General features: G+C 43.7%; 1 protein-coding gene across 7 annotated transcripts in view; it reads left to right on the plus strand.

The window, feature by feature from the left end:
* Nucleotides 1-1,269: 1,269 nt before the first annotated feature.
* The window catches only part of ADAT1 (adenosine deaminase tRNA specific 1), a 54,685-nt gene continuing 42,716 nt past the window's right edge, over nucleotides 1,270-13,238 (plus strand). For 2 of the 7 annotated variants that reach the window (XM_043495011.1, XM_038368529.2), the window contains exons 1-2: nucleotides 2,177-2,257; nucleotides 8,242-8,310. In XM_043495011.1, the coding sequence (XP_043350946.1) occupies nucleotides 8,279-8,310 (32 nt within the window). In that variant the 5' untranslated portion in view covers nucleotides 2,177-2,257; nucleotides 8,242-8,278. Of the gene's footprint in view, nucleotides 1,441-2,065; nucleotides 2,258-8,241; nucleotides 8,311-13,238 lie in introns of those variants that run through there. The other 5 variants (XM_043495014.1, XM_043495013.1, XM_043495012.1 and 2 more) reach the window with 5 other exon arrangements.

Raw genomic sequence — 13,238 nt, forward strand, 5'->3', positions numbered from 1 at the left:
CAGTGGAGTTACCCCATGTATAACCAGTTCCACCCAAAGCCTGTTGAAGTGAGTGGGAGTCTCTTCGTTGTCTTTAATGGGCTATGTATAGAGTCTAGAATGAAGTCCTTTGCTTCTAGGAGCACAGTGCATTCTAAAACTATGCTACACTGGTTTAGTATTGTAAGCAGGAGGGTCTCACATGACCTACTGAATAATCAACATCTCCGGTCTGAAAATATCAGGTGGTATGGTTACAAAAGCAAGGCACTTCTGACTTCAGTAGGACTTTTGGACGTGCACAGAATGCAGACTGCAGTAAAGTGGAACAATTTGCAGTTTGTGTGCTTGAAGGATATCTGGATCCATATTGTAAGGCTGTCCTACATAATGAAGAAAAGTTGAGGTCCTTTGCTGTTCTTTTCTACCACTCTTAGTTTCTGTGGCGAACTTGCCAATGCAATATTACTGTCATTTTTATGGGAAATAAAACTTAAAAAAAAAAGGTACTGGTTGTTGAAAATAGCAATTCCAGTCCTAGTTAGCACTGGGAAGAGACCAGCATTTGTTATTCAATTTTATCCTACTTTTTCTACAGCAAATTATAGTGGAGACTTGGGAGAAATGAAGTAACAGTGTGGCCCAAGTGAACTTGAGCATTCCTGAACTTTGAGGGTGTTCAAATCTGGAAGGCTGGTGCTAGATTCCCTTTCTGAATAGTAGATACATCTGGAAAGGAAAAGCCAATTTCTGCTTCCATGGCTCAGAAATGGAAATTGAGTCACATCCTCGTGCGTGTCTGGTACCTAAAGTGGCCCAGGTCCTCAAGTAGAGCCTTTTCTCCCTTACTTACTATTTTAACTTCTCCTGGTGGAGTCCTCCCGGCTCAGGACTGGATCCATGCGGCGGGGTGAGACCTGGAGTCATATCCGGGGATGGCTGGCGGTCTGCCTGCCCCACGGCTGCCCCGGACAAGGATTTTCTCGGGGGATGCAGGCTGGGCGCTGTGGTAACCGGGATGCTGCGCCTCGCCCTCGGGGCCTCCCGCGGCGGGAGGGGAGGAAACGGGCGTTACGGGCCCCTTCTGAGCCTGGGCCGGCACCACTGTAAACCCGGCACTGCGAGGTGCAGGTCGTCCCGGGCCCGAGGCTGGTACAAACTACAACTCCCAGCAGCGCTCCTGAGCGAGCCCCACACGAACAAGCGTGCCCGGGTCAAATTTACGATCCGGCGCGGGACGGACTTTTGCGCATGCGCTCTCCTCTGCAATGTCTCCCCAGAGCGCCTGCTCGCAAATGTCCTCGTGCGCGGCCTGGGCTAAGGGCGTGGCTGCGGAATTAACCTCCTGATAGGTCTCGGCGAAGCTCGCCTTGGGGGTCTGGGATCTGCTTCCGGAGCAGCCGGAAGACGTAGGAGTCGCGACTCTAGTCTCGGGTGAGGCTGGGAGCAGCGCAGGCCTAGGTGAGTGTCCCGGCCCGGGCAGTGCTGGGACTCCTGGGTTCCCGCACCGGCCCCGGCCCCGCCTCCTGGCGGTTAGGAGGGGATAAGCTAACTGGAAAGAAGAGGGAAGAGGCACAGATTAGGGGAGAAGAGGGTACTTGAATGACACTTTCCCAATCTTCTCTTTTTTAAAATGTGTGTTATGGTAGTACCTAGAGGTCCTAACTGTGATTAGATCCTCATTGTGCTGGTTGCTCTACGGACACAACGAGCATTTGCAGTCTAAATGACAGACGAAGGGTGAGAGGGGAAATAGGCACAGAGCGGAGAACTTAATGGCGCATGGCAGGTCAGAGCTAGGCATAGAAACTGGGTCTCCTGACGTTCGGTCCAGTGCCTTATCTATTTGTCACTTCTCCATCCCTCCAGCAACTCTGGGAAACATCAAGGGGATTAGCTTGTTTGAAATACCACCAGAAAATAAAGTTCTGCTGTATTATGCTGAAGTATAGGTGGGAACTGATGACACTAGTGAGGCTGGGGGTTTGTATGGGGGTTCAAGGAAAGGGTAATATGTGGTGGTGGACTGGGAAGGGAAGGTGATGCTTTTCTGGTCGTTTTTATGCTGTATCCCAATTCTGTTCAGAAGCTGATGTGGCAGCTGTAGCCATGTGGTCAGCTGATGAGGTTGCTGGTCTGTGCTACACACATTATAGCACCAAGCTTCCTAAGCAGGGGAAGCCGGATCCTAATCGTGAGTGGACTTTACTAGCAGCTGTGGTTAAAGTGGAGTCTGCACCTGAAAGAGAGGCTTGCCTTAATGTTGGGAATCTGCAGGGTGAGAATGAATCTTACTTTCTCAGTAAATGCCTGTAATGTGATTTTCAGCTTAGTTAAAGGTGACCTGTAAAGGAAAAAAAACTGTGGGTTTTTGCCTAAAAAGTGTTTGAATTCATTCTCCTACTTTTATCCTAGAAACATCAGGAATGTTAAATATTCTTTTCCTGTTTGGTGGAGATCTCCATTGGAGGACCCTGAGAAGTAAAGTGAGATCTTTTGCAGATCTTGTTTGAAAGGACAGGGATGTGACTGTAGCAAAATTATTTTCTCTCAGGAAAAATGGAGTACATAATTATTATGAGACCTGATTGGATCAGTTGTCTCGCTAGTCCAGTATCCTGTCTCTGACAGTGCCCATTTTCGGCTGTTTTACAGGAAGGTCTGAGAAACCCTATAATGAAAAATAATGACATAATCTGCACAAAGGAAGATGTCCCTTCCTTTCTGTCTATTAGCGTCTAGAGTTTTGTTGTGCCACACATCGGTGTATTGTTTGATCGCTTCCAATATAAAATTTCCTAGTGGGCTTTACAGAATGTCTTACTCTTCTTCTCCCTTTTTGGGTTTTGAAATCTCTGCAGGGGCCGACCGTTTGTAATGTGTTTTGAGAGAGAGAGAGAGAGAGAGAGAGAGAGTGTGTGTGTGTGTGTGTGTGTGTGGTGCGGGGGTTGGTGTTGTGAATATCATTCTTGTCTTGGTGGAAGGGCTCTTTCTGGAGGAAGGTTTTGCAACACTTGTGAAGGGGCTCGAATTCTGCGGTCTTCTGCTTTCTGGAAGTTTGTTCCATAGCCACATCTCTTTGATCCCTGGCTGTCACATGCTTTGTTCTGGACTTTGTGATCTGCATTGGCCCAACTTTCTTGGCATTTTACAGTTTGGAATTTGATCTCTAATGTAACTGGTCTTGAGTCATTAATTGGTCCTAATCTTTAAAGCAATCTTAAAACTGGCATTGGGAATGAACTGGGAGCCAGTGGAGGGACAGTGCCATGTTCTCATGGCAACCAAAACCAGGGAAGTGGTGGACAACTGCACTTTGTATCAGCTGGAGCCTTTGCATTATTCTTGCACTCTGTGTCAGACACAGTGAATTACTGTAATCTAGCCTGGAGGTGACAAATGTATGCATCATTGTGGTCAGATCATCATCTGGGAGGAGTTAGCTAGTGAGCTGGAGGTGAAAAGCGGCATTTTTAGATACTGATGCTAACTGGTCATCCAGGGTTAGTGGGGAGTCAGACAGGACCCTGAGGCTTCACATCATTTTGATGAATGGACATGGTGTGCCTTCAGGGAGATGGCTCTTCAGTGTTGCTCTTTCCCAGCAACCCCATCAGATTTACTAACTTCACCAGGGTGAGACAGTGTCCCAGCTCATTCTTCAGTGTTTCCCCATTCTGACCAGCATCGCTTTCTGTCCCACATTTATTTGAGCATAAGCTTTCGTGAGCTACAGCTCACTTCATCGGATGCATTTTTATGCCATTATTTTTCATTATAGGGTTTCTCAGACCTTCCTGTAAAGCAGCCAAAAATGCATCCGATGAAGTGAGCTGTAGCTCACGAAAGCTTATGCTCAAATAAATTTGTTAGTCTCTAAGGTGCCACAAGTACTCCTTTTCTTTTTGCGAATATAGACTAACACGGCTGCTACTCTGAAACCTGTCCCACGTTCTAACCCTCATAAGGTAGTGGTTGATTTACATCCTAAAGCACGAGAGATTAGACTGCCATATAATGTGATTATTATTTTTATTATTATTTTATTATCCATATTAATGTTTAATCCTCCTAAGCCCTTGGCCTTGGTGACATCTTGTGGCAGAGAGTTCCACATGTCAGTTGTTCACTGTGCACAAGTATTATCAGTTTTTAAATGTAAAGGAAGAAAAAAGAGAGAACTTTCTCCCAACAGGCAGCTGACCCTCCAGGAAATGTCTGTACCTACTGCGGGCAGATTTGAGTTTCCAGGATTGGACTCCTGAGTCATCTTGGGACCAATATGTAAATCGGTGGTAGAGATAATCCTTGAATTGAGGGATCACTGATGATGATGAAATGTACTGCTCTTCAATTTCAGTGAATGTTCCTTGTTCTTGTATTATGAAAGAGCATAAACGAATCCCCAACTGACCTTCTCTATACCATTAATTGTTTTATATGCATTTATCATATCCCCTCTCTGAATGAAACAGTCCAAGTCTCTTCAATCTCTCCTTATACAGAAGTCTTTCCAGGACTTTAGTCATCCTTGTTGTCTTTTTCTCTTTCTTCTTTTCTTCTGTTTCGGCCTTTCTTCTGTTTTGCTATATCTTTCCTGAGAAGAGGTGACTAGAAATGAACATCGTGTTCAGGGTGCTATGAATCAAAATTTGGGCCTTGTTGTGCTGGGTGCTGCAGCAATGCGTATGAAGAGATGGTTCCTGCCTCAGACTGTGCAGTCTAAGAAGACAAGTGACTACAAAGGGTGAGGGGACAGGATCACAGTGAAATACATACCATATTTATGGAGTTTTGCATCTGCAATTTTTTTTTTTGCTAAGTATAGATAAAATAAATGACAGCCAACTCCATCTGCCCACCCACCATCATTACTCTATAAATGGAGACAAGGAGGGGACTGAGAACAGAGCTTTGCAGGTCCTGTTTGGAGAGTGGAAAAAGAGGAACAATTGAAAGAAACTGATTGAGTGATCTGAGAGGTAGGAAAATTGTGGGAGGAAAACCACAAAAGCCAAGATGGTGAGATTTCAAGGAGTGTTACAGAATTAGAGGCTCTGGGTTTGGGCCAAGAAAAGGCAATAGAAATCTTGGGGAGAGCAGTTTCAGTGGAGCTGAGGGGATAGAAGTCAGACTTGAGGGGGTCCATGGTGGAGCTGGAGAAGAGGAACTCTAGACAGTGGTTTCACATGGCATATTCTCAAGTTTGGTGGTGAAGGGGAGAAGGAGATAGGGTGGGCAATATTTGGAGAGGCAGTTGGGGTTGAGGGATGGCACTTTCAGCAGCCTCATGTTGTGAGGGGAAGGGGTCAGAGGTGAGTGAGATTAAAGAGAAGTGTGAGGGAGGAATGAGGGGGTGAAGGAGGTCATGAGGCAGAAGGGGGATGGATGGGGTCACTGCTGTATGTGGAAGGTTTAGAGGAGGAGAGCAAATGACAAACCTCTGTCAGTGATGATGGAAAATATGGGGAAAGGAGATAGACTTTTGTCAATCTTCTATTTGAAGGAGCAAAATTTTGCATGGAGAGGGTGGAGGAAGGAGGGTTTAAGGAAGGTGTCAGACATAGTGACTAGGCAGCTGGGATTGTGGCTGTGGCCAGGTCACCACTCTCCCCTTTCTCCAGATCATTGTTAGATATATTTTAAAACTAGTCTTAATGTGAATCCTTGGTGCACCTGCTGTTAGCCACTTAATCATGGGAAGTGGTTATTTATTTCTGCTTTGTTTCCTGTCTTAGACAGTTTTTGATCCATGACAAAAATTTATCGCTCTCCCTATGTTACTTATAATTTATTGGGACTTTCATTAATGACCCATCAACATGTTCTCCTGTATCCCCTGTTTTCTTGACGTGCTCAAAGATTGAAGAGGCGCAGTTTTCCTTTACGGTAGCTGTGCTTATTTGTCCCTATAGTATCTGTTGTCAGATGTCACCAGTGGGGTGCTCTGCTCTATCCAATGTTGATAACAGTCGGCTGTGTGCCTGTGTTTCCTCTGTGTGCTGCCCCGGCTCTGCGCAGATAGCTGACGCAGCAGACCCTGAGAAAACCCCCAATGACCACAGACTCTGATAGGGTATGAAAGCACCTGGCCAGGTTAATTGTCAAACGAAACAGTCTCTAGTTCCCTGGATCAGATGTCTACAGTTCTGCTAGTACATATGTGCTCCCTGACAATGGACACAGCTCAGTCAGTGGCGGGACACTCCACTGCTCCCTAGGCTGGACAGAGACAATGCCCCAGGGATGCATTCTTCTACACAGGTACAAACAAGTTACACATTATTCCTGACGTATTGAGGTGTAACCCCTCTACGTAGTAAGGTGCCGCTTCTCACCTTGTACATGTTAGTTAGAACAAAACAACTCTATCCATCATATTACCCTTTTGCCCCTGTCTTTAGGGTGGGTCAGCCTGTTCCTTGTTATGTGAGTGGAATGTGCAAGTATTGGAGTGTTCAGGTATCTCTAGTGTCCAGTGCCTTTTAGGTATGTGTATTTTTGCAACATCAGCCCTTTCCTTGCCAGCTTCTGTGAGTAGGGTCTGCCTCAGGCTCACAGCTTAACTTTGCTTTATGTTAGTAAAGTCTTGACCATTACTTTAGTTCAGGCCTTAGGCCTCATACCAGGCCTGTGATATAAAGGTTTATGTTTCAGGGCCTCATCTTACTACAGTATCCTTTCTAGCTTGGTGCTTCATAAGTCTCTGTAGTTAGCCACTTTACATAGTACTAAAATAAAATTTGCTGGTTTATAATTCCTAGGATCACTCTTAGTGCTGGACAGAAAGATATTTGTTACTTTCCACTCCCCTGACATAGTAATTGATTTTTAATGAGTGCATATTTTTTGGTAGTAGCTCATCCACAAGCTCCTTCTGAACTCCTGGATGTATGTGCTGCTGGTTAATTTATCAATGTCTCCCTTGACACCACAGTCTCTGACGGTGCCACATTTATCTTTTCTGTGATATCCTTGTCCTCTGTAATTGCTTAATCTGGTGATCCAGTGTAACCACTAATTTTTTTTGTGGGCTTCCTATTTCTGGTATATTTATGTCTTTGGCTATTTGTTCTTTCAATTCTGTCTTAATTAAAATGGAAGTTACAGAAGTGATTACATGCTGTAGTTTATGCTTTGCTTGGGCTGGATTTCCATTTTCTGATTGATGCTTGCTTTGATTTGCATAACTTCTTGAACTTTGCCAGTTAGCCATGATGGCTTAATTTTTTGCTTTCCTGCTTCTTTTTTGTTTGGGGCACAAGTCTTCTGTACTGTTGCAGTTATTTAATTTAGTTATTCTAAGACTAAAGGTTTTCTTAAGTTTCCTCTCTTCTGACTTTTTTTAGGTGAGTTAAATCCCTCTTTCTAGTTTTGATATTCTTCCTATGATAATACTGAAACAAAAGTGATCAGGAGATAATTTCTATAGTTACTTCCTGAACCAACTCCTATACATTGCCTCTCCTTTGTGCACTTCAGAGTTAGCGGTTCCAAGAAGCAATCATTTAAGCTGTTGAAAAATTGCAATTTAAGTTTTCAGAAGTGGGTAATGATTTTTTGAGTGTACAACTTGATGCATCTTAGAGGTTCCCTCTTTTCAGACCGTGCTGAGCAGCCACCCTTTTAAAGTGTCTCTTTGGACATCCAAAATCCCTAGTCACTTAGCAAATGTAGACCTTCGCTTCCATGTGTTCTGATGTGAAACTGACCAATTAGTATGCAGTGAAATAGGCAAGACCTGAATTTCAGATGTAAAAAAACCCAAACCCACACTTTGAAATTTTTCATATGAATCCAGAAAAGGATACTAACCCAATATTTTTTTTTTCTGAGCAGGTCTCCTTTAAAAGGGGGTAAGGGTAATCCTATTGCTTTATACTGCCTCATCAGCATCTCCTTTGTGCTATGCATTGTATGGTGCATTCCCCTTATGTCATCTTCCCTGTTTGGGGGTCCCTGAGTGGTGGTCATCTTGTGTTGTTTGTGTGTAGGACCCTATGCCAGTGCTCCCCTCTTCCCTTGCCACATGCCATGTCTTTTCCTCCAACACTGGTGCTGTGCCTGGTACCTGACTTTCCTCACCTCTGTGTGTGTCTGGTACATAGCCTTCCCCTCCAGTGGGGGTGGGAGTGTGTGAGAGGCAGGTGTTACTTCATCCCTCCTCTTGTACCTTGTCTCCTGTGGTGCCGTCTGATTGAAGTGATCAAATTAGGGTGATGCTTTTAGAAGTGGTTCAGCTAACTTTATTTTCTTTTTCAGTAACTAAGGAAGTTGTTGCTATGGGGACTGGAACTAAATGCATTGGCCATGCAAGAATGAGGAAAACTGGTAAGTATCGTGTAGAAACCAAGACAACCTATCTTGGCCTCTTCATCACTTGTCACTGGTATAAGCTCAGCCTCCTGAAATGCAACAACAGTACAAGACAAAGTCCCAAACCTATAGGGTTGGGTAGACAGCATTACCGGCTAGGTTTGCTGCACTGCGCTCCCACTATCCGCAGCCCTTAAGAGGAACTGACAAAAGCCATATAAATGGACATTGTCAGGTAGTGTAGGTCCCAAATGTATTGGTGTTTACAAAAACAACAAAAAAGGCAAATCTTGTTTTCTAGTCTGATTCCTTCAGAGCCTATTGTGAAAAACACCATAGTAACCAAACTCCAGAAAAGTGAGAGAAAACCCCTCTTATTTAGCTATAATCAGCAGCTACATACTGCACTGATTTCTCTATAAGTAACTGAGAGCTGCTGTGAGAAGTTATTCATCCTGTCTCCTCCCTTACTATGCATATTTATGAGAGGAGGACCAGACTGCGCTTGGCTGCTCCTCCTTGGAGAGTGGAGGGGCCACAGAGACTCATGTCAGGAAGTAACCTGGGAAGGAGACATGGCCAAGAGCCTTTCAATACCAGGCTCTTCGTCTTTCCCAGAATCAAGAGGTAGAATATAGCAAGAGAAGAGAGCAGCTCTGGCAGATGCTGTGCTGGCAAAGCTGTTTCTGTGCTCTGTAGTGCATTTTGCATATAAAAACATTTTTAAAGCCTTTTTTGTTTTTTGCTTTGCACTAAATGCTGTGTCTTGGATTACTTATTATGGATCTTTCTGGGGGAAGCACCACCACAATGTAATATTAATCTAGATGGTTTCATGATTTATCTTTTTAATTTTAAAGAAAAAACGTTTTTTAACTTAACATTTTTTTTTATTGCATTGATTGCAACCCATATGATGTCTTGCAAGATCTAAAGGGTGAAATTTACCAGACATGAGTGAAATTGAGTAGGTTTTTTCATCATCTAAGTTGAGTGCAATGAAACTTGTACAAAGAATGCCACAGGTGAAAAATCAAGTAGATTTTAAAATTAAATTTTGCTTTAATAATTTTGGGTAGCATTGGTAGCCTGACAAATCTATTAAGAGAACAGGGAAAGTTTCTTTGGTGCTATTAGAAATCTCAAAAACCTGTTCGTCTAAAGCAAAAAGACAGCTAGAATGTATATGCATTTTGTGATATTTTATTTTAAATGCACTTTATTAAATTATTAAACTTAAGTGCAAGAGATTAGACAAATGCATTATACATTACAGTGATGAAAGTGCACATGATTGCATTAAAATGTAAAGAAAGCAAGGATATGTGCTTTAAAGTGCATTACATAGATATGTGATTGGCAAGAAGGACGTTTCTGAGAAGCTAACTGATTTCTTTGCATCAGTCTTCACCATCAAAAAGGAGATTCATATCCCACATCTTCTGTTTCCTGGTAACAAAGAGGAGGTAGTCTCAGATCTTGAGAAGAGATACTAGAGCAAATCAATAATATTAAATGTAGTAAGTCACCAGCCCAGATGGTCCATCAAGTTCTGAAGAAGCTCAAATATGAAGTATCTGAATTGCTCACAAAAATATGCAGTCTTTCACTAAAAACAGCTACTGTTCAAGAGACTTGAAGGGTAGCAAATGTTGTAGTCCTTTTGAAAATGCTCTAGGGCAGGGGTTTTCAACCTTTTTCTTTCCAAGGCCCCCCTTCAACGTGCTATAAAATTTCAGGGCCCTCTGAGGGAAGTGGGGGACTTGGGGCTCCGGGCCGGGGGTGGGCCCTTGGGCATAGGCATAGTTTGACTTCTATTCGGGGGTTGGGGGGGCGGCAGGGCTTGGGCAAGCTCTGCACAGTGAGGTCCAGGAAGGCAGTGCCACCTCTACCCCATGACTCACCTCAGCAGGCCACCCAGCCTGTCTGGGTTGTGTGTGGTGGGGGCTCAGTTCAAAAAGTTTGAAAATCACTCAGGGTACAGGGAGGGGGTAGCTAAGGGCTGTGTACGGGGGGGGGGGTAGCTCAGGGTGCAGGCAGGGGGTAGCGAGGGGCTGTGTTTGGTGTGGGGTAGAGCAGGGTTGCAGTGAGGGGGTAGCTAGGGGCTGTGTGCCAGGAGGGCTCCCCTGTGGTCACTGCTCCCCAAAGGTTCTTCTGGCCACAGAGCGGGGTCCCCCTCTCTGGGGCAGCTCTTACCAGCTGCGTGAGCTGAGGAGCAGCAGCAGCCCAGGCACCAGCAACAGATGGGGGAACCTGCTTCATGGCACCAGCCAGAGCAGTAACTGCCTGACTCCAGCTTCCTGCCGCTGACCTGGCCAGCGGGTTGGGCATTGGGGGGTGGGGGAGGGGAGAGGAAGAGGGATGTATGTGGAGCTGCTCCTGGGACTGCCTGGCAAATTAGTTCTGTTTTTAAATTTTTGATTCAACCAAGAAAACACCTGGAAGATAATGATACAATAGGGTCTAATCAGCATAGATTCTGCAGAGGAAAATCATCTAAGTAGTCATGGCATGAGAGGTAAAGTATTGGCTTGGATCAAAAACTGTCTAGGACACAGAAAGGAAAAAGGACTAAATGGTCAGTTTTTGTCATTGAAAAAGGTTAACAGTGGGGCCTCAAGATTCTGTACTAGGTGCCATGTTTAATATTAAATTATCTCAAAACTAGGTGAGTGCTGAGGTAGCGCTGGAGACTGCTTAGAGACCTCAGCCTCAAAAAGGCAAACAAGGTTTGGTTGCATGAGGAATGGCATGGAGAATACCAAAAATAGTATTTCTTTATATAAATCAGTGATGCGACCCGTGCAGTACTGGGTCCCCACTCCCATCTCAAAGGCAATATTTCAGAATGGGAGGGGTTTCAGAGAAGAGAAAGCATGATGAAGGCCCTGGAAAAGTCACATGAAGAGAGAGTGAAAAGATTGGGATTGTTGACTTTAGAGAGGAGATGATTAAGAGGGGACATAAGAACAAAGGGACATTCAATGAAATCAAAAGATGGAAAATTAATAACTCATAAAAGGAAGCACTTTCACAAAATGTGCGATTACACTGTGGAAGTCAGTGCTGCAAGGAGTCATTTGAAGTCAAGAACTTTAGGTTTAAAAAGGGATTGGACATCTATATGGATATCAAGACCTATCCAGAGGTCATATTCTAAAATTAATTATGCCTAATTTTGGAAGGATTATTCAACCTTGTGGTTTAGGCTTTAAATCAATCTCTAACTAGTAAAGACCAGGATGAGATCTATGTGGGGAAGAGATTACCCCTATTTGTCCACTGCAGGGCTCTTACACCTTCATTTGAAACAGCTAGTTTTGGTCACAGAAAGAGAGAATACTAGACTAGATAGACTTTGGTGTCTGGTCCACTATGGAAATTTCCATGTTCCTAATACATGGGTTAAAATCTTTTAAAAAGATCTTTATTCTGAAGTAGGAAATTAATTATACTCAGCGTATAGATATTTCACTGTAACATTTGTAGCAACTCAAAATTTATTTCTGTACATTAATATTTCCATCAGTTTTCTGTTCCTAGAAATGGGTGGAGGCTTTCTGATGGTCTAAAGCGGGGATCTCAAACTCAAATCACCACGTGGGCCACATGAGGACTAGTACATTGGCCTCAGGGCCGCATAACTGAAACCTTTTCATACAGTGATATAAAAGTATAGTCAAAAATGAAGAGTAATACAGTATGCTATTAAAAGTCAATGTATTAACTTTAAAAGTTCGAAGAGGGGTTTTAATAAAATATAAACACCTGTAACTATTCCTTAGATGGTCAGTAACGCTTATGTCTATCAACATAGCTATAATGGCAGGAACTTTTAAAATCTACTATTCATACAAAATACGTTGTCACTTTTAACAAACATTCTTCCCAACCACTCACAGCAAAGAATCCTACATGCTGAACTTCAGATACCTCAGACTGCTCGTCTAGTTTATAAGGCCCTGCCTCGCCTCTTCCCGCCTCTTCCCCTGAGCATGCCACCTCCCTGCTTCTCCCTCCTGGAAAGTCTTAAGCACTGCCAAACAGCTGTGGAATCAGTGCCTATGGTGGGCTGGGGCCGTGTATTTAAGACCTCTCGTCTAAAGCTTTCTGTGATTGAATTTTTGTAGACAAGAGTCATCATCCTCTGAATCAGACACACACAGTTCCTCCTGCACCACTTTATCAGAGGAAATTTTGCTTGTAACAGGCAAAACACATTCAAATTTAGTAAATATTTCAGTTCTCTTCAGTAAATATATCCCAGATCTATTAGCAGCCTTTAGTATATTAACAAGGGCTCATTATCAGATTTCAGAACATCACCAGTTTTCATATTCAAACCTATCAACACTGAATGTTACCTTCTCTAACATTAGTAGAGGAACATTCTAACTTCTATTTAGGTTGCGAATAGATGATCCAACCAGCCTCTGCTGTTTTTAAAACCATCCTGAAGCATTAGCTCTGAGAAATCCTTGGCTTTTGTCTGGAATGCTGTGTTTCTTAGGGTACATCTACAGTACAAAACTATTTTGAAATTATTCTATTTGAATTTTTGGAAGCGATTTTATACATTTGGTCTTCTGTGTCCCCACTAAAGTGTGTGAATTTGGCAGAGTGCGTCCACAGTACCGAGGCTAGCATTGAATGTTGGAGTGGTGCACTGTGGGTAGCTATCCCACAGTTCCCGCAGTCCACGCTGCCCATTGGAATTCTGCGTTAAGCTCCCAGTGCATGATGGGGCAAAAACACTCGTGGGTGTTTCTGGGTGTGTGTCATCAGTCACTCCTCCCTTAGTGAAAGCTATGGCAGACAATCGTTTCATGCCTTTTTGGCTTGCAGACGCCATACTGATTTCAGCAGACGGTGCACCGCTGCTCTTCTGCTACTATGAATCCACCTCGCATTTCCTGTCATCTTCCTATGTAATCTCTAGTATC

The sequence above is a fragment of the Dermochelys coriacea genome, chromosome 12 (assembly GCF_009764565.3).
Source record: "Dermochelys coriacea isolate rDerCor1 chromosome 12, rDerCor1.pri.v4, whole genome shotgun sequence".
Lineage (NCBI taxonomy): Eukaryota > Metazoa > Chordata > Testudines > Dermochelyidae > Dermochelys > Dermochelys coriacea.